The sequence below is a fragment of the Camelus dromedarius genome, chromosome 19 (assembly GCF_036321535.1).
Source record: "Camelus dromedarius isolate mCamDro1 chromosome 19, mCamDro1.pat, whole genome shotgun sequence".
Lineage (NCBI taxonomy): Eukaryota > Metazoa > Chordata > Mammalia > Artiodactyla > Camelidae > Camelus > Camelus dromedarius.
The window spans coordinates 4321128-4346032 of NC_087454.1; the positions used below are offsets into that span (position 1 = coordinate 4321128).

General features: G+C 39.4%; 1 protein-coding gene across 1 annotated transcript in view; it reads right to left on the reverse strand.

The window, feature by feature from the left end:
- Positions 1-1472: 1472 nt before the first annotated feature.
- The window catches only part of CAGE1 (cancer antigen 1), a 32529-nt gene continuing 9096 nt past the window's right edge, over positions 1473-24905 (reverse strand). The window contains exons 3-12 of the mRNA XM_064476171.1: positions 18184-19242; positions 15928-16077; positions 14337-14447; positions 12360-12440; positions 12025-12132; positions 8801-8905; positions 8129-8199; positions 5422-5490; positions 2869-2899; positions 1473-2737 (exon numbers count right to left, since the gene is read on the reverse strand). Of these exons, the coding sequence (XP_064332241.1) occupies positions 2585-2737; positions 2869-2899; positions 5422-5490; positions 8129-8199; positions 8801-8905; positions 12025-12132; positions 12360-12440; positions 14337-14447; positions 15928-16077; positions 18184-19242 (1938 nt within the window). The 3' untranslated portion in view covers positions 1473-2584. The remainder of the gene's footprint in view (positions 2738-2868; positions 2900-5421; positions 5491-8128; positions 8200-8800; positions 8906-12024; positions 12133-12359; positions 12441-14336; positions 14448-15927; positions 16078-18183; positions 19243-24905) is intronic.

Sequence of the window (24905 nt, forward strand, 5' to 3'; positions counted from 1 at the left end):
TACGTGGCCCTTGGCGATCCCTGCCTGGTCTTTCACTTTATCCTCAGCATCTAACAAAGAGGCTGTCACGTGGGTTATTGAAAGTCACTAAATATTTACTGAAAGGAGGACTGGCTTAGACTCTGCATCCCTGAGCCACATGCCAAAGGAGGCACACTCCCTGTGAGACAGCCCGCAGGTGAAAGATCATAAATGTCCAAGGCAGCACTTAGCACACAGCCCTGCTTGTAGACAACCATGTTAACCCTCCCATTCCAAGGGGTTCACCACAGTCGTGTGCAGATTCTGATGCTGAGTTAGCCACTTTTATCATAATATTTGTCTTTCTCCTATCATATCTTAATTTTCCCTAGAGGGTTCCATGAAACTAATAATAATGTCTCTTTTTAAAACTTGAATCATCAAAAAAAAAAAAAAAAGAAAAGCCACCACCACCAACAAAAGCAAACAGTAGAAAAAAATTAGAATGCATTAAAAAAAAAAAACCAACTTGAATCATTTCCAAAGCTTGCAGTGATTAATTTTCTCAAATGAAACACTGTTACAGCTGCAACTCACTGTGCCTTTCTCATGTTTGTCTTAAATTGTATTGCAACTTTTTGAATTTGAGAAATTAACAAATTTTCTGCTTCAAAAAACATATAAGACCTGTCTTTAGATTCTTCAACAAAAATAACTTCAACAAACAACTTTTATTTATTCAACACTTCCTTCAGGGCCAGATAGAGATTATTCACGTACTTCCCTCTTGTACTTACCTGACTAATTTATGTGCAAAACTAATTTCAGTGAAATAAAATAATTTCTTCCCTTCCATTCAAGGTATATTTTGATTCAATAATGAGACCTCCATCCTGGCTCCGTGATTTATCAAAAGGATAATATGTATTTTATGTACACTTTATTTTTCTGATATAGCTCACAAAAAAAAATCAGCTGTCTCTAGTTCCTTTGTTTAAATTCAGAACTAACTCCTTGAAACTACGTTAAGGTGGAAATTATAAGGGCGAGGTCTTGAAAGATCAGTCCTCTCCTTTCACCTGGGTTTTAATTCCAAAGGATTTCAGTGTTAAGTGTCTTGCAAAATTTGGTTAGTAATAGGAAGAGCTTGCCGGCCCAGAGAGAGAGAGAAACAATACAGAGCTAGAGGCCTGGTGGTTCAGGAGTAGTGTTCTGCGAGAGTGAAAACAGGCAGGTCCTTGGAAAAGAAGCCACTATGTTCACCTATTTACATTAAAGTAGAATATGTTTGTTCGCAAGAAGAAATTAGAAAAAAAGTCGTCACTTTTGTTTTGGAATGTGAAATTTTACCATTTATATAGATTTCAATGTATCGTTTCTATGGACTGATCTGGGTACTATACTTAGTAATGACTGCTCCTGGAGTGGTTGACAAAAGTGATTGTTAATCTTCAGTCCTGTTTAATCTAAGTCATTTCTCTTTCCTTCTAAAATATCTGGCATCTAAAAATGAAAGGAGAAAATGTTTCTTAAGTTTTCAGGAAAGACACCAGGGACAGAAGAGCTGATTCTTGGTTACATACAGAATTCTTATTCCCTAAACAGCTAGTTCTTGACTACATATGGAAAAGGGATACAAGGAAAACCTGCAGACAGACTAACTCCACAGATAATACCAGTACTATATTTTAATTAATATTTTTGTTTGTTTCAACCTTTTCCCATTAAGGAATATGACAAGGAACAAGGCTGGCTGAGTTTTATCTTCCTTGGTTTGGTTGCCAGCTGGCAGGATTAAGGTTCCTTATAACTCAGCTATTACAACAGTGGGGTCTCATTGGGGCACACAGAAACATGTCCCTTGATTGCACCCTCTCCCGCAAAGCTTGGTCACAAAGAGGCCCCGCTACTCATGAACACACACCCGTGGCCTGGGTGGGCAGGGCGGCACAGCTGTGCTTTCTGCTGGCAGTTACTCCACCAAGTACAGCGTTGGGCGGGGCTCCCGAGTCTGCCTAATGTCAACTCCTATTTAGTGCCTATTATAGGACAGGAGCTTGGGAGTACCAGCGTGAATATGAGACAATTCCTGCGCTAAAAGACTTCTTGTCAAGCCGGGGGACATGCGAGCAGAGAACAGGAAGGAAGTGAGATAGGTGCTATTTGATCAAAGGGTACAGTGTGGGCACCTGGGAGGAACAAGCCAGTTCCTGGGGGACAGGGCGGGGAAAGGCTTCGTAGAGGAGCCAGAACTGGAGCTGGTGGGGGTTTGCGAGGTGGGAACTGAGGTTGTAGGGAGAAAAGGAGTGGGGAGAGCGCATTCCAGGTCGGGGACGCTGCATGGGCCAGACAGAGGCATAAAGGTGACAGAGCGTGGTCAGGACACTGCAGGCGGTTCGGTACAGTTGGTGTGCATGATGAGGAGGAGGAAGCAGTGGATGAGAAGGTGGGATACGAAGGCAAGGGCTGGATCACAGAGGGCCTTCACGCCACGCTGAGGAGCTAGACTCGATCCTGACTGTAACTGGGCACTTAAGGGTTTCACGTAGGGAAGGGATATATCATATTTTGCTTCTAAAAGATCACTGTCTACTCTGTGGAGGATGGAGGGAGGGGGGCAAAACTAGAGGCAGAAATACGAGTGAGGAGACGACCGTAACAGGCCAGGTGAAAGGACGAGGGCTTGACGTGAAGCAGTGGCCGTGGGAATGAAGCCCAGGGAACCACCACCACTGGAAGGAGGGGCTTCCAATTCCAGGACCAAGGAGGCCCTCATCTGAGGACAGAGGGGAAAGCTCAGCTGAACATCACTGGAAGGTAACTTTAGGAACTCGTATTTAATCATGTGCAACTGTCAAATTACATGGAAATGTAGCATTCTTTATAATGATCATCAGTATGACCTACCACGGTCATGGACTTCTGATGACTTCTTCGTCTGTAGGAAACAGAAAGAGAATAATGTAAAATAAACAAATGAAAAGGAGCGGTGGTGGTGAGGACCAGAACAGCGAACACAGTGAGCAAAGGATGCTGTTCTGTAACACGTGCTTTCCCTCACTTTTCAAAAAGAAACTGTGATTTAGGATAGAACGATGAGACCAGAAAAGACTAAGACAAAGCTTTTCGGTAAGGTACAATACGCGGATCGTTCTTGCTGCAACGACATAAAGACACTGAGCTACAGTCTCGTTCTGTTTTAACATTCTCATAGATTTACTTAGGATCAGATTCTGGTTATGACTTGAAAACCCAACAAACTTCCTTGAAAGTGATGAAGAACTAGAGGCCAAAATAAGACATCTGAGACTGTCAAGTCACTTTATCACTTTTTCTCTCCATTTCCCACTATTTCCACTACTGAAGACAATTGTCCAAAGCAGCACCGCAGCTTTGAGACGATGCAGAGGTGGTCTAACACGTATTCACGTGTTGAATTCACTGAGGTCAGTCGGTCCACGGGAGGCTTCATGGATGGTGGGGGCTGAAGGCTGATGTACGTCTTAAGTTTTCTAAGAAACGGCCTCATCAGCTAGAAAGGGCCTTGAGAGTTCTGCTCCATCTCACACACTTGCTTCATGGCCAGTCTAAATCTGTACCAATGGGCCTCAAATATGCCATGGAGAGAGGCCAAGTATAAGCAAACAACTGTCTAAACTAGGGAAATGTGTGAATTTATATGCAAAATTTCTTATTTTAAAATAATCCTGGAAAAAAATATTCCACAGTGTCAGCAACGCAAAGAAGATTCATATTCAGTTTAAATGAGCAATTACTGCTCCTTTGTAACATTCCAGACCATCAGATCATATAGTCTTCCATGTTACAGTGAAAATCACAGTTCGCCTGTCACTTTGCAAATACTACCATAAAGCTGCTAAGGGCGTCTGAATTCGGGGAACACAGGTGTATCTGCAAACGGCATGAGGAACCGACGTGACCCGTGACGAAATGCCACTTTCGCGCCTGCCTCCCACTTCCACTTCAGACTCTTTTCACTCAGGGGAGCCTGTCCCCTTTGCCGTTGGCCGAATATGCTGCAGGCCCAGTGATTTCTTTGCTCACTCTAAGGTGACAGCCGGCCCTCACTGACGCTCAAGCACAGCTCAGTTCAGTAAGCAGCACGTCCAGTCTTAAATACAACGGACGCCTTCGTCTTCACTCTGGAGCGGAACTCCTCACCCCTCTCTCCAAGCTAAGGCTCGCGGGCGTGGGCACCAGCTGTGCGTGAAGGTTAGTTTCTGCACTCCCTTCACCCAGCACCTCCCCACTTTGCGGAAGGAGGGAGGAGAAGCCAGGCGATGAGACCTTCTCACTTGGCTGCGTGGCTTCACAGCTTGGCTGGTTCTTCCTCTCCAGAGCTTGCCACTGCTGGGGGCTCTGTCCTACAGTTCCCTCGGCCCAGACTGACGCATCTCTGTCCTGGTGCTCACCGGATACTGCTTCATCAGCCCCTAAGCATGCAGGAACACCCTTCCCACCTCCAGCTGCCGGCATGCCTCCAGCCAGCCTTGGGAATAGCCCAGGATAACTCAGATCTCACCTGCCTGGTTCTTAAGAGACTGTCACATACATTCTTCGTCCTGATGACAAGCTCGGGGGGAAGAGGCCCCCTTAACCCAGCCCTCTGTCATGCTGTCTCGTGTCTGGCTCTCGTTTTCCCCGTCACTGACCCTCTGTGTCCCCACTTTAAGGAAGCACATTTCAAAGCTCTTTAGGTGATCTCCCAGAGGCCCTGCACCAGGCTTTAGGTAACAGAGGCAGGATGACCTGGGGGGAGCTTACAACATGACAGAGTCAAGGAAATCTCTTCTGCAACCTTCCCTACTCTCTGAATATTCTGTATCCTGGATCTGGCCAAGGGATATGAGTCATGACAAAAGGTCTTTGAAATTTCCCCCAGGACCTCTGCATAGCAGGCAGACTCACTCATCATGGGAACGTTCAGTAAACGTTCTATTAGCATCTTAGGAACTAAGCCAGGAAGAACCCCGTTTTAACATCCTACTATGGTCTTAATCAACCCCATAGGGTTTGTCCATATTCCTTGTATCATGAAACACTGAGAGTTGAGAGTCTTCTAAAATAATGGATTATAAGATTTAACATTAGTGTAAGAAAGTCTGGTCATAAAATCTGGTCTGCTGTGTGTCTACGTCAGGGTAAGCTGTTCTACTGTAGGCAAAATCTTAGCTCATAATTTTCATAGTATCTTTCTCAGAAGTGATGGTAAGTTCCATGAGGGCAGGGAGCCTGGCTTCCCAGTTTAGGTCCCCCCCCCCAAAAAAAAACATTTTTAAAGCAACTATTTTATCTAGGCAAAATACCAAGCACTTTTATATAATTTATCTTGTTTATCATAAATTGGGATAAAAAAAGGTTTTTTAAAAAATGTGTAACAGTATTACACATATGCACTAAAGTTAAAGACATTATTGTTTAGAAAAAGAAAGAATTTACCTTGGTCTTCTGGCTTTCTCTCTGGGCCTTCTAATTAAGTCTTCCAAATGTTTATTTCTCTCTTCTAAACTGAAAGAAGAAACAATTGAAACTTATGACTAAAACTGACTTTTCTAAACAAACATTTTGCTAGAGTCACTGGAGGATTTGTGTAGGTAAATCTGACGGTGGTCTAGCACCGTCCACCCACCTCACCTGGTGGGCACCTGGAATTCTCCCCCAGCAGCTCAAATGACTTACTTTCCCTTTAGAGGGTGCAGTGGTGAAGAAGGCAAGGAGGAAGCAGTAAACCTACGAAGTGACACCTGGATGATTTTCCACTCGCTTCCAGAGTGAGTAGAAAACTGAGTGCTCTGTGCGAGTAATGCGTTCCTGAGGGTAACACGTTCAAAACACGCCCCCCGCCCCCGAGCTGTGAACTGCTTTAACGTGGGAAAGTAATCAATACTGTTACAGGAAGGACTCCAGCTCTCAGGTGGGCTGCCAGAGAGCTACTGTTTTTCAGACTCATAGCAACAGAGATCCTGGTGGGTTCCCCCGTTGCCCCTAGGAGGCCAAAGTCACTGAAGACAGTCTCCTCCCAAACTCCCTTGCCATCCAGGGAGGGCGTGTAGTGTCCCGCGGCTACTGTGACAAATCACCATAAAGGCGGTGGCTTCAAACCACACACGTGTGCTCTCCCACAGTGCTGGGGCCAGACGTCCGTCTGGAAGCAGCTTCACTGGGCTGAACCCAGCTGTCGGCGAGGACGTGCCCCCCCCACCCACAGGCTCTGGAAGAGGAGCCGTCCTCTGTCTTGTTTTTTCCATCTTCCAGAGGCTGCACTCACTTCTTGGCTCTCGGGCCCTCACTGGACCACCTTTTCCAACCCTGCTTCCACGATCAAACTGCCTTCTTCTGTCATCACATCCCTCTCTGCCTCCGTCTTATAAGGACAACTATGAGTGCATTTAGGGCCCCCAAGAATAACCCGGGATGATTTCTTCATCTCAAGACCCTTAATTTAATCACATCCACACAATCTCTTTTGCCATGGAAAGGAAACATTCACAGATTTTGGCACTAGGATCTGGATATGGTGGGGGGCATTATTTAGACTGCAAGAGAGGGTAAACAGACCCTTAGAGGACAGGAAATTCTACTGCGGGGGCATAACCTCAAATGCTTGTGGGAGAGTCAGGCAAGTATGTGACAAGACTCAGCCAGACAACTGCGGATTCAGACAAACCAGGGGGCATGTACTGCCTAGAGGAAGAAACTGCTTTTCACCTCTTGCCAAATGTTGCCATGCGGGAATGCTGTATGTAGCAAGGATGTCAGATCTTATTTTCAAAGGGGAGATGGAAAGCTACATTTTTACAGAAAATCACCCTTTTTAAATTTTGGCAATAATTCAAAAACATTTTGAATAGCACATGGACCAAACAAAGCACATCTGCCTCAGGATGTCACCTGCAGGCTGTCGTGTTGACCTCTCTGCCTTAGTGCCCAGGGATTGTTGGGCTTTTGTTTTCAAAGGTTGAAGAGGAGAAGTTGTCTAACCCGGGAAGAGATAACAATGTTAAACAGGCCCTTTGGACACTAATGAACTCATCTACAAAACAGAAACAGACTTGTAGACATAGTAAACAATTTTATAGTTACCAGAGGAAAGGCGGTGGGAAAGGGTAAATTTGGGAATTCGAGATTTGCAAAGGTTAACCATTATATATAAAAATAGATTAAAAAAAACAAATTTCTTTTGGACAGCACAGGGAACTATATTCAATATCTTGTAATAACCTTTAATGAAAAAGAATATGAAAACTAATATATGTATGTGTGTGTGTTTTGGTCAGCACACACATGCCTGGGACATTATGCTGTACGCCAGAATTGATGCACTGAAATTGATTATATTCAATTAAAAAGAAGTTATGGTTAGAGAATTATATTCAATTTCTCACAATAAGAAAATTCATTGTATATGTTAGATTGGTGTACTTTTCACGTCTGTGTTATGCTTCAATAAAAAATTTTTTTAAATGGAAAAAAGTTATGGTTCATCTAAATACTTAAAATTAGTATACTTTATGTACGTGACAATTTAATAAAAATTTTTATTAAAATAAAAAACCAAACAGGCCCTTTAAGGCTATCATGCCATATAGTCAGAGAAACCGCATGGAATAAATCTTTTGTATTTCTGGAGTTGAAAAGAAAGGCCTAAACATTGGAAGATGAGGATACCCAAGGAGGGAAAATGAGAAGTTTTTCCAAGTGTGCCACAAAGCACCAGTGGAATATATTTACACACATTATTCCTGCGTTTAGAGCTCAGAGCTCAAAAATACAGCCTAAGTCCAAGTAAACGCAGTCGTGTATTTACCACGGAGGAAGCGGCGTCCTCCGTCTGAGGCACCACCAACCCAAGCCAGACGAGCAAAGCAGCGCCCTCTAGTGGAGTGAAGGTGCCAGGCCAACAGGCGGCCGGATCTCCGCGTGGGAGTGGATTCAGCGCAACCCCAGTCGAAACCCCAGCAGGTTTTAAAACAGAAATTCACAAGCTGATTTTAAAATTCATATGGGAATTCCAAGTAAAAATGGTCCTGACTTAGAAAATAGCACATTTTCCTCTTTCTAGGAGTCAAAAAAAGTGAACTTAGCAAGCCAGAGTGAAATATCAGCAGATGTTTACAAAATTAAAAATTAATCTTTTTCAACTTACCGCGCAATCTGGGAGTGGGATATCACGAGCCTTTGGTCAGCACATTCGATAATTTCTTCATATGATGTAACCTTGAAAAAATAGCTAAAACAATTATTCTGTGATAAATTCTAGAATACCTGTTTATTTTTTTGCTTTTTAAAAATCTGTACAAGTTGAAGCTCAGTTATATGATTCCCACTGCAGAAAGTTTTACAATAGGCAGAGCATCTTCCTTATATTTTGAAATCAGGAATATGAGTACAAGTAGAATTGTAAGGTGCCTGTTCATCACACAGAAAAAGTGAAGTGTCAAAAGATGGGTAACAGTAGCCAGTCAACTGTGATACATTCAAGTGGTGTATGTATCAACTCAGGGTTACAGTACACTCGGTTAAAGTTTACGCAGTTTCTAAAAAGTAAACTAGAACACCACCTTGGCAAGATTTAGAATGACCCTCAAAATGAAATTGCAGTATTTGGAGCTGAAATTGCTGACAGCACAAAGAAAGATACACACAACGTTCTTTGCTAGCTTTCAGCTAAAAGGCTATGGAAAGTCATTATGAAGTGAAAGGAAATAATGTAATTGTGTCACACCATCCCTCAGATCCTTTTTAGCACCAAAAGTCTATTGCTTTAATATTTGACATAGTTTTAAAAGGACAAAAATTTCTGGAAGAAAATCTGTACCTTATTTATTAAGTTGCCTAAATGTCTTTGATACTTGTCATTTTCTTCAATGAGTCTGTTGCAGTGGTCTTTTTTCGACTCTAGAAGATGTCCCAATTTTGCTATCTATGGAGAAACAGCGGTAAAAATACTTACCCAGAAACTGCCGTGAAAACCACATATGGATGCTAAGAACAGATGAGAATAGTGAGCGGAGCTGTATTCCAACATTCCCTTAAGCTGCTATGTACCACAGGTGACTCAAGAGATGCTATGAGCCAGGTCCTAGTTAGACTGTACTTCGATCAGGTAAGCAGAAATTAAAATCATGGTTCAGCTTTTCTCCAATTTAATAGTATGAGACAGCTTTGCAAATAATTAAACTCCTGTTAGTGAATACATCTATTCATTAGCCCCAAATCTTCACCACTGTCTTTCCATGTATAACAAATGGATAGACATTTGATTTTATCCGAAGTAAAGCCCTGATGTTGTGCTGGGTGATGCATTTTCAGGTTTGATAAACAGTCTCACCTGCATAAATGAGCATTCTTTTTTTTTAAAGGTTCAGCTCAACGTATGTCACACTCTGACTTATGGTCCAATTTTTATTTGCAAAAACAAAAAAAAAATAGAAACTTTAAAAACTGTATTTCTAAAAGTTACATCTAGGATTAATTATCAGGAAAGGGGATTCACTGAGCAACTTTAGAGGAAAAGGGACAGAAATGTTCCCATTAAATAACAATGTTAAGAGTGGCCATCAAACTTCTAATATTTATTCAAATATACTTATTTATACATACTTACATGTCTGAAGTGTGAAACCCCAGAGGAAGCAATGGCAAAACAAATTTGCTGCAGAAACAGCAGCTTTCATGTTTTCTCTCTTTATATAAATGTATTAATGGGGACAACAGCAAATCAGGGGATCCGACTCCTCTGACTACATACATTATTTGAGGTAGGGGTGAGTACAGACATTACTTTAATTTAACGGATCCAAGGTGAAGAGAATTTAAAAGATGTTTAAAAGGGTATGTCTAGAAGTGGAAAAGGCTAAAATCCATACTTATCGGCCACCAGCATCGGGCTTATCCTATCCCATCCCTTTGAGTCTCCCACTGCATCCTGGAGGGTGGAGCTCCACGCTCAGCTCCACGTACCTCATGACATTCCTGCAGCAACATGGAACTCCTACTCACTTCCGTTCTTTCTCACAGACGTTCTTTCTCACAGGCACATTTCGAACTTCTTTATTGGCTTTCGAGATCTAAGTAATAACCCTTTTAAGTCCTCAGATTGATACTTTTTAAAAAATTTGCTAACCTCAGATTAAAGAAAGAAGAACAGAAGAGTCCTTAATATTTATTTTAGAGACAAAGGAATAGCTCTGTAAAAGCCAGTTTTGGGGATTACAGAGAAAAATAACCCAATTTTAAGTTTCTGCTAACAAATGTAGAGTTTAACCACTTTAAGAGCATAACTGTCATACAATAAACCCCAGATATTTATAAAGTGTACAGTTTGATATGTTTTTATACATTTTTAAAGGGTAGAGTTTGATACGTTTTGGTAAGTTTTGTACAACTATGAAACCATCACCACAATCAGGGTAATTAACATTTCACCCCCCACCCCCACCACAGCTTCCTCTTGCCTCTGAGTTCTCCTTCCCTCCTATCTGTCTGTCCTTCCCTGACTCCCATACTCTATGTCAGCCCCAAGCAACACGTGTCTGTTTTCTGTCCCTACTGATTAGTCTGTATTTTCTAGTTTTACGTAACAGAACCAAACAGTATTTACTCTTGTCTGGCTCTTTTCACTCAGCATAATTACTCTGAGTTGCATGTGTATCAGTAATTCATCCCCTTTTCACTGCTGAGTAGTATTTCACTGTCAGATGTACCAAAATTTGTTTATCCATTTATCTCATGATAGACATTTGAATTGCTTTCAGCTTTTGGCTATTATAAATTAAGCAGTGAGGAATCTTCAAATACAAGTCTTTGTATGAACACAGGCTTTCATTTCTCTTGGGTAATACGTAGAATACGTAGGAGTAGAATGATGGCAGGTGCACGTTTAACTTTTTAAGAAACTGCCAAGACGTTTTCCATTTTGCATTCCTACCAGCAGTGTGAGAGAGTTGCAGCTGCTCCACATCCTCGCCAGTCCTTGGTACGGTCCGTCTTTTTAACAGATGTTCTAATATGTGTGTAGCGATATTCACTATGGTTTTAATTTGCATCTTAATGGTGCTGAGCATCTTTCCATGTGCTTTTTTGCCACCCATATACTTCTTAGTGAAGTGTCTGTTAAAGTCTCTTTGCCCATTTGTAGAATTTGGTTATTTGTTTTTGAGGATTCTTTACATACTCTAGATACAAATCCCATCAGAACTGGGATTTGCAAATATTTTCTCCCAGCCCATGACTTGTCTTTTCATTAAGAGCACATTATTTAAAAATTTTAAAAATATATTTTAAAGTAGAAAAGATTTTAAAGACAGAGTCTACTAAAATCAAATCACTGAAAAAGTAAAAAAATCATTTTCATGAAAGTATACCAAATGGAACTTTTTAATATACGAAGTAATATTTATGTAATAATTTAAAGGATAGAGTGGTGGCAACATTTTTTTTTGTAAAGTAAGATACTACGAGATAACCTTGAACATGGTTATTGGACTAGTATTAATGAAAGTCCTTTAACGTGGTGTCTTTGCCTTGATGTCTCAGAGGTGCTGTACTGCTTCAGAGCTGGATGCTAGGACCCCTGAACCCACTCACAGTCTCCACCAAAAGTAAGCAGATCTGAATAAAGGAAGAGAAACTGAGGGCTAGTAAAGTGACTTTATATGCGCTTGACTTAATCGGGCAGGAAATACAGACCACTGGGAATCAAACAGATGGTAGTTCAGGGAGGGAGCAGCATGCCAGAGCTTACTTTTATGACTGCAGGAGATGAACATGAGGATAAAAATAAGTATATACCATGTAAAATGTTTCCTCCTGAGTATTTCTTTACAAGTTAACAAACTTCCAACTTGAAAGGCTACCAAAATATTAAATTGGGAACTGTCTTATGTGCCACATAGAGAGCTATGGTGGAGCGGTCTGTTCTAGGATAGGATTTCAGTTTTTAATCTTCAGCTATTCCACAGCAGTGGTTAAAGGGTATCTTCTATGTAATGGTTAAGGAATATCTTATTTTTATCAAAAGCAGCAAAAGGTGCTTCTTACCAAGAAATCAAGCTCTTCGTTTAGGTTGTGATACTGATCCAGTTTGGCTCCCAGTAGGACAGGTATGTCTCTGACATTCTTGGTTTCATTTGAATCAAAGTCTGTAACCTGAGATGAAACATACCTGCGCTCACTTCCGTACCTTCACACGCCCTGGAACACTGGACAGTGACTACTCTATCAGTTTAACAAAGAGGGCTTCAGCAGTTTCAGTAATAGACATGAAGAACTCTGAGCCAGAACGATTTCAACAAATTTGCTCACCAGAAGAACATAACTACCTAAAACGGTATTTTTGTGTGTTAAAGACAGTACATAGGGAATGTTAAACTCACCTCAGTAACCTGATCTTGAAATGATTTTTCATTGGCAATTAACTCTCTGAAAGTTGTGATTCTGTCTTTATGTTTCAGTAGCTAAGGGAAAAAAAATTTTTATATTTCAGAGGAGAGGAAATAAAACTACATTCCATAACATTTGTAAGATCACCAAGTCCTGCACAGTCCAATCCCTGGTCTCCAAAAGACGTATGGTTTTTAAAGCTCTTGTGCATCCGAGAGTCCACACAGCAGACCTGAGCCTGCCGTCCTGAGAGGCCTGCTCGCTGGACTTCCCCCCGACTGGCATCTAGGAATGTGGACTGTGGGAGGGTCTCCATCATTTCCGGGTATGAAGGTTCACTGCGCCTAACCTATCTGTACAAAGGATGTGGTTTATGCTGAACACCTCTTTCCTTCCGGAGGGTCTGACCCATTGGTACAGAGCGGGCAGAGGGTGCCGGTGACAAGACTCCAATAAAAACGCTGGACACTCAGTCTCTAATGAGCTTCCCTGGGAACAGCCACACCTGCTGCCACAACTCACTGCTGGGGAAGCAAGTGCTTTCTGTGTGACTCCACTGGGAAAGGACTCTTGGAAGCTTGACTCCAGTTCCTCGGGACTCGGCCCCAGGTGCCTTTTCCCTCTGCTGATTTTGCTCTGGATGCCCTCGTGGTAATAACACACCACAGCTGTGAGAGCATCTGGGCGCGGAGTCCCGTGGGTCCAGCAAATCACCAAACCTGAGGGTGGGCTTGGGCTCTCCGGAGAGCTTATCCTAATATTCAATTGTTTCTACAGTCGGGCTATTAAAATTCTTCTTTAAAGAGAAAAAATTAGCCAACTTTTTCTAGATGCAATTTATAATCATTTCCCATTTGTTCTATGTAATAACAAATCTTAATCCTCAATATTCTAACCTGTCCAAGTGTCAGGGAGGTTGAAGTGTGCTGCCCAGAATTTTTTTTTTAACTGTGAACAATTTTCAATAGAGAGAAAAAACTTTAATGAACCCCCATGCAACTATCATCCGGCTTCAACTATTAACAGTTAATGGTCAATCTTATATCATTAATACCCCAACCACTTCCTCCTCCCTTCAACTCCCTTCACTAAACCAAATCACAGACGTAGTATCATTTCATCTGCCAATATTTCAGTAATTACATAGAAATTTACCAAGAGAACATAAATATTTGAAGTTGTATTTTTGTCACACCCTGCTCGAACCCTCAGATGGGCTTATTTCTGAAGGCTGGCTTAGGAAGTGGAGGTCAGTAGTTTCTCTGCATGTCTGTTTATTCTTTGATCCTTTTCTCTACAGGTTGGCTAGGAGACAGAGACTTTCTGGAATTTTCTGCAACAAATTTTCTATCCACCTCAGTTCAGAGAAGTCATTCCCTGACAGTATAGTACTGAATTTGGATCCTAGATTTGAATGTGTTTTTATTTGTTTAGCCAGATAAATTCGTCACTTCTACATTCCTTCTGATTAAAAATGGTACACATCCACACCTTGTTATCACCTTCCCTATTTAACACACTTGTAAATTTTATCTCTCAATCTCTGTACCACTACACCAAGAAAAGAAAAACTGAAGACATCCCGAGAGCCTCTTCCCTCACCCTTGATCCCAGTTGAGAAATAAAATTTCTTTTCAATGGATCCATTATCCCAAGTGATAAAGTTTGTAATCACTATAGGAATGTCAAAATACACTATTCTTCAGCAATCAGTAGTTCCATACAAAAGTGAAAAAACAATCATACTAATTTTTTGGTAGCTGAATGAGATTTTCTAATACATACTTACGTTCTAAAACAAGTCAAATGTTGAACAGTCTGTCTCCTTAGTGAGGGCCCCAAATCTTGTCCCCCAAAGTAATTCTTTTTAAAAAATCCAAATTTTAGGAGTCTATACTTGTATATTACCCTTTTGACTTTTTTTTCACAAAACATGATTTAATTTTTAGAATGAAAAATAAATACAGTACCTCTTTATCTAAATTATTCTTTTTTAGATGAAAAGTCTTCAATTTTTGTAGCATTATATCACTAACTTTCTCAGTCTCTTTGAAATGTTCAGCATCGGGACTGGTGATGTCCTAGGGGTAACATTTTGAGAAGCTATATTAAAAAGTTTTCAGTAAAGCTAAAAGGAAGAAGGGAAAAACAGAAACAAAATAAATCTCCCTTCCAAAATAAGTGGCTAAACCAAAGGAGGTAAAATAGTATTGAACTCAATTCTTCAATTACTCATCATGAGACATCTAACACAGGGTTAATGAGGAAAGAAATCATATGGATTCATACTTGTCCATAAATTGTTATTGGGACAAATTAGTATAATCGCTGGGAAGTTTACAGTCATCTGTAATAACTGTACATGCTTACACTCTCATACCTCCATCTCCTAGTCAGTTTACAAATCCTAACTTTAGACAAACTGTTATACCTGACACCAGAACAATCAGACATCCTCCATAATACCGAAACTCCGATATTTCAGTGAAATACCAATATTTCAATGGTACCCACAATGTAGATACTTGTGCCAATATAACCTAAGGGTCAAAAGCACACGCGTTAGAGTCAGACTACCTGGATTTGTATCTGAGTTCGGCCCCCTAACCGTATGTGAGACTTTGGACCAGAAACTCAACCATTCTAAGCCTCAGTTTGTTTTTCCATGTTTAAAAAAAAAAAAAAAAAAAGCCTGATAAGGTAAAGAATGGTGCGAGGATTGAATGAGAGAACCCATGAAAAGCCGAGTAACCTTACACGCCTCCAAGGACAGGATGGGAAGTCAGCAAATATTTGCTGAGTGCCTATTAAGGCCTTACTTTCCATTAAGAAGAGGGCATATGACATACTCATCGAGTCTCTGATCCTGAAGGCTTAAGCAAACATATTGGTTTGGCCTGGGATAATACCTACTAAGAGGAGGGCTGATGACTGACTCCCTCACTGAGAAGTCTGGTAGGGAAGAAGCAACCAGCAAAGAAGACTGAGAAAGAACAGCAACCTCCATGGAGACAGGGGAAAACTAAGGCTGAGAGAGGAAAACGTGCTTGGCCAGGTCACACAGCCAGGCAGTGGTGAAGCCGGGATTGGAACTCAGCTGACACTAACTTCATTTTTCATTCTACTAATGTACACAGCTCTGCACAGCCCTCCCTGTGCCCCGAAGCTGTATTTTATTTTACTTCATTTTTTTTGAAGCTGTATTTTAGATCCAGTAAACTGCTCATTCCTGTGAACAAGCATTGATTAATCATGAGGAGACTGCCCTGGAGCACAAGACCATTGCTCTGAGCTTTCCTGAAATGTAGCAAGCACTAAATGAAGGGTTTTTCCTGATGTCTTTATTTTTTTTTAATTTTATTATATTATCTCACTGTAGGTTGGTGGGAATTAGGCATTGAAGAAAGACAAACAGAAAGAAGCAGGAGGAGGAAACGAAGCCTGAATGGTTGGTTTAACGGTCTGTATTTTGTCTTCTATTTTTTTCTTCCATAACTTAATTATCCAACCTCGGAATTTCTTCCCCCACCCCTAATACAAAATATGATTTAAAAAAATTACCTGGCATGTGAGAAGTCCTACTATCAGAGCCAGAAGACTGTGAATTTTGGAGGTCAGCGGAGACATTCTTTTCATATCTGGGGGATTCAGGCTCTCTCCTTCACAAGGTGAGTGAGTCAGGAACAAATCAGAATGTATCATCTTTGCATCCTACATGTACACAGTTCAGGTTTGTCACAATAAAGACAAAGAATCTGGATTACTTTTTAGGTAGAAGGTTGAATAAAAGACCACTCTTAAAAACTCGGGGCAGTGGGTCTCAAACTTTTTGATTCTCAGGATGCCTTTTAAAAATGATTGAGAATCCCCAAAACCTTTTGTTTACGTGTTATATCTATCAATATTTATTGTATTAGAAATTACAACTGAGAACAAAATTATTTGTTTACTAATTCATTTAGGTAACAATAAATCTAACTAAGTGCCAATATACAAAACACTTTAATAAAAAATTACACTTTCCAAAATAAAAATTAGTGAAAAGGGTGGCAGTGTTTACACTTTTTGCAAATATTCTAAATGTCGGCTTCAGAGGAGACAGCTGGGTACTCTTAAGTGCTTCCCACATGCCATCAGCCATGAAAGCAATTACACCATTGCATGTCACACGGTTTCTGGAAAACTCCACTGTACACTTGTGAAAGAATGAGTGAAAAAGGCAATAATGTCTTCATATTGCTATGAAAATGCCTTGGAACTCACAGACACTCCCAGAACACCTTTTGAGAAAATGGACCTAAAGTTAATGCAAAGTAAGACTAAAAGCAGAGTAAAGAAATTGGTGAGTCAAGATAAAACAAAGAACTGTCCAGCTTCTTAAAAAAGGAAGTTCAAGAAGATTATATATTGGATAAACTTCTGTATAGCTACACTAATTCACTCAGTTAACTAATTCAAAATTTGCCATAATCTGGCTGAGCAGCTAAACTTAAGGTCGTGTTTGCTTGGCTTTGTTGTTCTCAAAGTGTGATCCCTGGACCAGGAGCACAAGTGAGGCCCAGGATCGTGTTGGATACACACGTCCTCAGGCCTCACTGCACTCGTGCTGAGTCAGAAATCCAGGGTGGGCCCCAGCAGTCTGCGTTTCCACAGCTGATGAATTCATCATCATGCTGATGAATGCTAAAGTTTGAGACCCACACTGGCTTGGATAATCCTTCTTTCTTTTCAGAGAAAAAATGACACAGAATTTTCTTAAACATAAAAGAACAATATTTCCCAAGAATCATTAAAAATAGAATCATTTACTTGCAAACAATACTTATAAGGATAACAGATCCATAAGAGAGTCCATCAAGGACATCTTCAAGGCTACATATCAGCTCAGTTCCAGTTATTGTAAGAAATATAAAAATAAACTTACACATTTTTCTAGTCCAGACTAGCCTTTTTTCTAAGTAGCCAGAGTTAATAATTGTACTATAAATATGCTGAGGCAGGCCAACAAAACTGGAATAGAATAGATGTGCTCTGGCTTGTGAAAATTGTTGCTGCTGGGACGTGCTTCCAGGTTGTCTGCCAAAAAAAGCCGTTTGAACTGCAAATACAAAATTACAGCCTCTCTTGGGGGCCAGGGGAGTATAACTCAGTGCTAGCTCAGTGGTAGAGCACATACTTGGCATGCACAGTGTCCTGGGTTCAATCCCCAGTGCCTCCCCTTCCTAAGGGAAAAGAAAACACATTGATACGAGGCTCTCATGTTGTTTTTAATGAATGGTAACTAGATATGTTTTGGTGATCATTTTGCAATACATGCAAATATTGAACCTTTATGTTGTATAGCTGAAACTATTATGTTGTGTATCAATCATCTCTCAATAAAATGTTTATCACTTTACAAAATTACTGTGTGATAAAATATAGGTTTGTTTTACCTTGTAAACCAAATACTCCATTGTATTACTGAATTTTACTGTTGAACAGGCAGACATGAAATGAAAAGATTGAGATCCCCACCTAGAAAATCCTTTCCCAAAGGATGCTACAGATAGTTGGTCATAGGTATCCACAAAATTCCCACATTAATTTTCACCTCTATCAAAATAATTACAAGAGGCCAGAAATGACTGTTCTTTAATGTGGGTACCCACGAACCAAAGAACCTTCGCCAAACCTGTGGTGCATTTTCCATTCTCTTTTTGTTGTTAACAATTCTCTCTGTAAACACACTTGTGTACGTGCTGTGCCGCAATAGGCATCAGCAGACTATTAGAAACTCCCGAAATTCTGCACGAGATTCTGAATTTGTGACGATACCTTCCCCATGTCTGACTCCATCACTTCCTCTAAGCGCTCCTTTAGCTGCACTGTCTCAGATTTAGGGACGTACTTTTGCTCCTCGCTCCTTGCAACCTGCTGCTGAAGTTTCGCGTTCTCATTTTTCACTTCATCGATCTGCTGCTGAAGTTTTGTATTCTTGGCCTTTTCATTGTCAGAAGTGAACTGCAGATTTTGAACTTGAGCGACCAGTTTCTCAAGCCTAGATTTCAGCTTCCGTCTCTCGTCCAGGTTTTCCTTTTCACGCTTCTGGAACTCCTCCTGTAGAGACAGGAGCTCTTGTTCTCGCGTCTCCTGCTCCCTTTTCAACAAGCCCAGAGCGGAAGTGGTGGCCTCTTCCAACTCTCCTTTGAGTTGCTGCAGCCTCTCGACCTCTTCTTCTTTCTTGCTCAAGGCTCTGTCCATCATTAAGCACTGACTTGCAGCTTGCTTCTTCTGTTGCATTTCAGTCATGTACCTTTCCTGTAGACTGACATAATTGCTCTTGATCTTCTTAAGCTCTCGCTGTAGGGTTTCCTTTTCATTCCTGGACTCCTGAAGACGTTGTTGCGTGTCAACTAAAACCTCATGCACATTCCGCAGTGTCTTCTCCGTATCATTCTTCTCTAGCATCACTCTGTATTTGTCTTCAATTAATTCCTCGACATTCTCCTTTAGCTTATTCATGATGTCCACGGACACCTGCTGTTTAGTAGTCTTCATCTGCAGTTCTTCAACCTTCTTCTCTAAATACATGTTACTACGCTGCAGGTCTTGGATCAGAGTCTGCTGTTCTCTGTTAGTATGTTTTAATTTCCTCAGGACTTCATTTAAAGCCATGTCCTCTTCCAGAGGCCATGGGCTTTCCAAGCTTTGCTCTGTGTTGGGTGTCATGCAGCCCTCCCGAGATGCCCCACCACTCCAAGAAATGCCCATCGGAGACCAACATGAGACAATCTCTGAACTCTCTCTGCCCTCCACTGCGACTTCCTTTTGGTGCTTGACTGACATCTCAGGAGTATCTGCAGAATTCTGTATTCCTTTGGAAGAACCTGCAATCTGTAAATTATAGTAAATAAAGTAAGTGTGAAAGAGAAGAAAGACTGAATTTTGAAGTCAGATAGAGCTGGCCCTGGATCCTAGATCCCTAGTATGGTTTCCTCATCTCTAAAATAACAATGATGACATCTACTTCCAACAATAACATCTACTTAACAAAAATACTTAAGCATAAATTGCAAAATGTACATACAGCACCTTAGTGCACAGAACACAAACAGTAGGTACATGAGAGATGTGCATTAAACTTACTTTTACAAAAGAAAAATTAAACTTGATACTCTCACCATTTTCTATGACACAGACTTCTCTGAACACATATACTTTCTTTGACTTTGAATGAATTAAAACAAATTTATCCATTACCCTAGGTCTGTGAGGCCTCTTTTTATAATTGGTATTAAGGTAACATTGGTTTATAACATTTTACGTTTCATGTGTACAACATTATATTTCTACTTCTGTATATACTTTAGTGTGCTCACCACCCAAAATTTAGTTTCAATTCATCACCATACAGTTGGTCCCCTTTACCTATTTCATTTATTTTGGGCTTTTTGTTTATTTGTTTTCATATACAATATATGAGTGAAATCATATGATATTTACCTTTCTCCATCTGACTTATTTCACTTAGCATAATACCCTCAAATCCATCCATCCATGTTGCCACAAATGGCAAGATTTAATCTTATTATGTCTGAGTAGTATTCCATCGTACATGTGTGTGTGTATGTGTGCATGTGTGTGTGCGCGCGTGCATGTGTGTATAAAATCTTCTTTGTCCATTTATCCATTGAAAGACACTCAGGTTGTTTCCATATCTTCACTATTATAAATAATGCTGTGACAAACAGGGGTGCACATATCTTTTCAAACTAGTGTTTTTGTATTCTTTAAATAAATACCCAGAAGTGGAATAGCTGGACCATATGGTAACCTTATTCATTATTTTTTGAGGAATCTCCATACTGCTTTCTAGAGAAGCTGTGCTGACTTACATTCCCACCAACAGTGTATGAGGGTTCCCTTTTCTCTGCATCTTCATCAGCACTTGTCATTTCTTGCTTTTTTTATAACCGCCATCCTGGCAAGTGTGAAGTGATAGCTCATTGTAGTTTTGATTTGCATTTCCATAATAATTAGTGGTGATGAACATCTTTTTTTCATGTGCCTTTTGGCCATCTGTGTCTCTTCTTTGGAAAAATGCCTATTCAGCAACTCTGCCCATTTTTTAAATCATCTTGTTGTTGTTGAGTTGTATGAGTTCTACACATATTTTGGATAGTAACCTCTATTGGATATATGATTTGCAAATATCTTCTCCCATTCAGCAGGTTGTCTTTTTAAATTGCTGGTCATTTCCTTCACCATGCAAAGTGTTTTAGTTTGAGGAGGTCCCACTTACTTACTCTTGCTTCTGTTTCCCTTGCCTGCAGTGACATACCCAGAAAGATATTACTAAAATCAATGTCAGAAAGTATACTATGATTTCTTCTAGAAGTTTTATGGCTTCAGGTCTCACATTCAAGCCTTTAATCCATTTTCAGCTGGTTTTTGTGTATGGTGTAAGACAGTGGCCTACTTTTATTTTTTTGCATATAGCTGTCCAGTTTTCCCAACATATTCATTGAAGAGACTATCGTTTCTCCATTGTATGTTCTTTGCTTCCATGTTGTAAATTTATTGTCTGTATTTTGTGTGTTTATTTCTGGGCTCCCAATTCTGTTCCACTGTTTTTCTGCCAATACCATGTTGTTTTGATTACTGTATGTTTGTAATATAGTTTGAAACCAGAGAATGTGGTACCTCCAGCTTTATTCCTTTTTCTATTGCTTTGGCAATTTGGGGTCTTTTGTGATTCCATATAAATTTTAGAATTGTTTGACCTATTTTTGTAAAAAAAAAATTCTTGGGATTTGATAGGGATAGCATTAAATATATAAATTGCTTTACGTAATGTTAATTTTTCTAATCCATTAGCATGAAATATCTTTCCATTTTTCTGTGTCTTCTTCAATCTCTTTCACCAATGTCTTAGTTTTCAGTGTACAGATCTTTCATCTTCTTGGTTAAATTTATTCCTAGGTATTTAATCTTTTTGTAGCCATTGTAAATAGGATTTTCTTAATTTCTTTTTCTGCTAGTTTATTGTTAGCAAATATAGAAATGCAACATATTTTTGTAGTTGACCTTGTACCCTGCAACTTTACTGTATTTGTTTATTATTTCTAACAGTTTTTGTGTGTGTGTGTGAAGTCTAAGGATTTTCTATATATAAAATCATGTCATCTGCAAATAGTGACAGTTTTGCTTCTTCCTTTCCAATCTAAATGCTTTTTGTCTTTTTCTTGTCTCATTGCTCTGGGGCTAGGACTTCCAAAATTATGCTGAATAAAAATGGTGAGAGGAGGCATTCTTGTCTTGTTCCTGATTTTACAGGGACAGCTTTCAGTTTTTCACCATTGAGTAGATGGGGATTGTGGATTTATATGGCCTTTATTATGTTGATATTTCTATATCCATTTTATTGAGGGTTTTTTTTTTTGTCATGAATGGATGTTGAATCTTGTTAAATGCTTTTCTGCATCTATTGAGATGATCACCTTTTTTAACAAAATTGAAGTATAGTTTATTTACAATGTTGTATTAGTTTCAGTTTACATATATGTATTTTTTTCTTTTTCAGATTCTTTTCCATCATAGGTTATTACAAGACATTGAATATAGTTCCCTGTGCTATACAGGAGGTCCTTGTTTATCTGTTTTATATACATACAGTTTTTAGCCTTCATTTTGTTAATGTGGTGTATCACATATTGACTGATTTGCAGATGTTGAACTGTCCCTGCATCCCTGGAGTACATTCCACTTGATCATGGTGTATGATCCTTCTCATGTATTGTATTTGGTTTGCTAATATTTTGTTGAAGTTTTTGCATGTATGTTCATCAAAAATATTGGCCTGCCATTTCTTTTTCTGTGTTGTCTTTGTCTGGTTTTGTTATCAGGGTAATGTTAGCCTCATAAAACAAGTTAGAAAGCAGTCTCTCCTTTTCAACATTTTAGAAGAGATTGAGAAGAATAAGTATTAAATTTCCTTTGAATGTTTGGTAGAATACACTAATGAAGCTGTCTGATCCTGGACTTTTGTTTTTTTGGAGTTTTTTTTTTATTAGTTTCAATCTCTTTACTAGTGATTCGTCTATTCAGGTTTTGTTTCTTTTTGATTCTGTCTTGGAAGGTTGTAGATTCTAAGAATTTTTCCATTTCTTCTAGTTTACCCAATTTGTTAATATATAGGTGTTCATAGTATTCTCTTATAATCGTTTGCATTTCTGTGATACCTGCTGTTAATCTCATTTGTTTTTATTTATCAGAGTGTTTTTTATTATTTCTCAATGAGTCTAGGTAAAAGTTTGTCAATTTTGCTTATCTTTTCAAAGAGCCAACTCTTAGTTTCATTGATCTTTTCTATTGTCTTTTAGTCTCTACTTCATTTATTTCCACTCAGATTTTTATTATTTTCTTCCTTCTACTGACTTTGGGCTTTGTTCTTTTTATAGTTCCTTTAGGTTTAAGTTTAGATTGAGATTTTTATTGTTTCTTGAGGCAGGCTCGTATTGCTGCAAAATTCCCTTAAAAGCTGCATCCCACAGATTTTGGTATGTAGTATTTTTATTTTCATTTGTATTCAGGTAATTCTTCTATTTCTCCATTGATTTATTCATTGACCCAACAATTATTTAGTACCATGTTGTTCAGTCTCCACATATTTGTGATTTTTCCAGCTTTCTTCTTGTAGCTGATTTCTAGTTTCATACAATTGAGATCGGGAAAAGATGCCTGATATGACTTCAATCTTCTGAAATTTATTGATTTCTTTTTTGTCCCAACGTATGGTCTATCCTTGAGAAAGTTCCATGTGCACTTGAGAATATGTATTCTGCTGCATTTGGATAGAATGTTCTGTACACATTTATCAGATCCATCTGGCCTAACGTTTCATTGAAGGCTGCTGTTTTTTTGCTGACTTTGTCTGGATGATTTATCCATTGCTGTAAGTGGGTGTTCAAGTTCCCTACTATTGTGTTGCTGTCAATTTCTCCCTTTAGGTCCATTAATAATTGCTTTATATATTTTGGTGCTCCTATGACAGGTGCATAGCTATTAATCACTGTTATGTCTTCTTGATGAATTGTCCCCTTTATTATTTTTATTTGTCCATCTTTGTTGCTTGTTACCTTTTCTTGGCCTGAAGTCTATTTTGTCTGATGTGAATATGCCTACACTTGCTTTCTTTTGGCTGCCATTTGCTTGGCGTATCATCTTCCATCCCTTCACTTTGAACCTATGTTTATCTTTAGAGCTGAAATGAGTCTCCTGGAGGAGTATACAGTTGGTCTTCTTTTTTAATCCACCCAGCTACTCTGTGCCTTTTTATTGTTGAATTCAATTACTTTACATTTAGGGTGATTATTGATAGATGAGGACTTGGTACTACCATTTTTTTTTCTTTTGTTTTCTGGTTCCTCTATCTCTGCTGTTTCTTTTTCCTTCTGTTTCTGCTATTTTGGTTTGGTGGTTTTCTATAATGTTTTTCTCAATTTCTTCTTTTTTATGTTTCATGTCTCTAGATTGATGTTTTGTGGTTCTGATGAAGTCTGTATAAAACACTTTATAGATAAGTCCTTTTTCTGCCAATAGCTTATTCATTTGCCTATACAGGTTCTGTTCTTTTCCTCTTCATTTGTTTTTGTTGTCTCAAATTATCCCTTTTTATGTTGTGAGTTTGTTACCAAATTGAAGTAGCTATGGTTATTTTTTGGGTTTTTTTCCCCTCCCTTGACACTTATATCAAAATACAGTGTTAATAACCTATTCTGATATACAGTTGCAATTTTCTGATTCTATCACCTTCCTCAAAGTCTTGCGTACTTTTGCATTTTTGCCTCTGGTAGAAGAGCTGCTTTTAGTATCTCTTGTAAGGCAGCTCAAGTGTTGATGACCACCCCTGCCAACACACAACCCAGTTTTGTCTAGGAAAGCCTTTATTTCTCCTTCATATCTGAATCATACCCTTTGCTGTATAGAGTATTTTTGGCTGATGGTTTTTATCTTTCAGCATTTTGAAAATGCAATTCCACTCCCTCCCAGCCTGTAGAGTTTCAGCTGAAAAATCTAGTCATAGCCTAACGGCAGTTCCTTTGGAGATATCCACCCTTTTTTCCCTGGTTGTCTTTAAAATTCTTTGTCATTGACTTTGGACAGTTTTAATATAATGTGCCTTGGAGGTCTTTTTCCAATGAAGTGATTAGGTGTTCTCTTAGATTCTGGGCTTGTATGTACAGTTCCTTCCTCAGGCTTGGGAAGTTCTCAGCTATTATCTCTTTAGTAAACTCTCTGCTCCCTCCTCCCTCTCTTCTCCTTCTGGGATTACCATTACCCTACTGTTGTTCTTCCTGTAAGAGTTGTATAGCTCTCACAGAATTTCCTCATATTTTAAAGATTAATTCTCTTTCCTCTTCTACCTGTATCATTTCTAGATTTCTATCTTCATACTCACTAATTCTCTCTTCCATATGGCCTGCTCTGTTTCCAACACTTTCTAATGCATTCTTCTTGAGTTCTTCAGGTCTAGAATTTGTTTGGTTCTTTTTCAG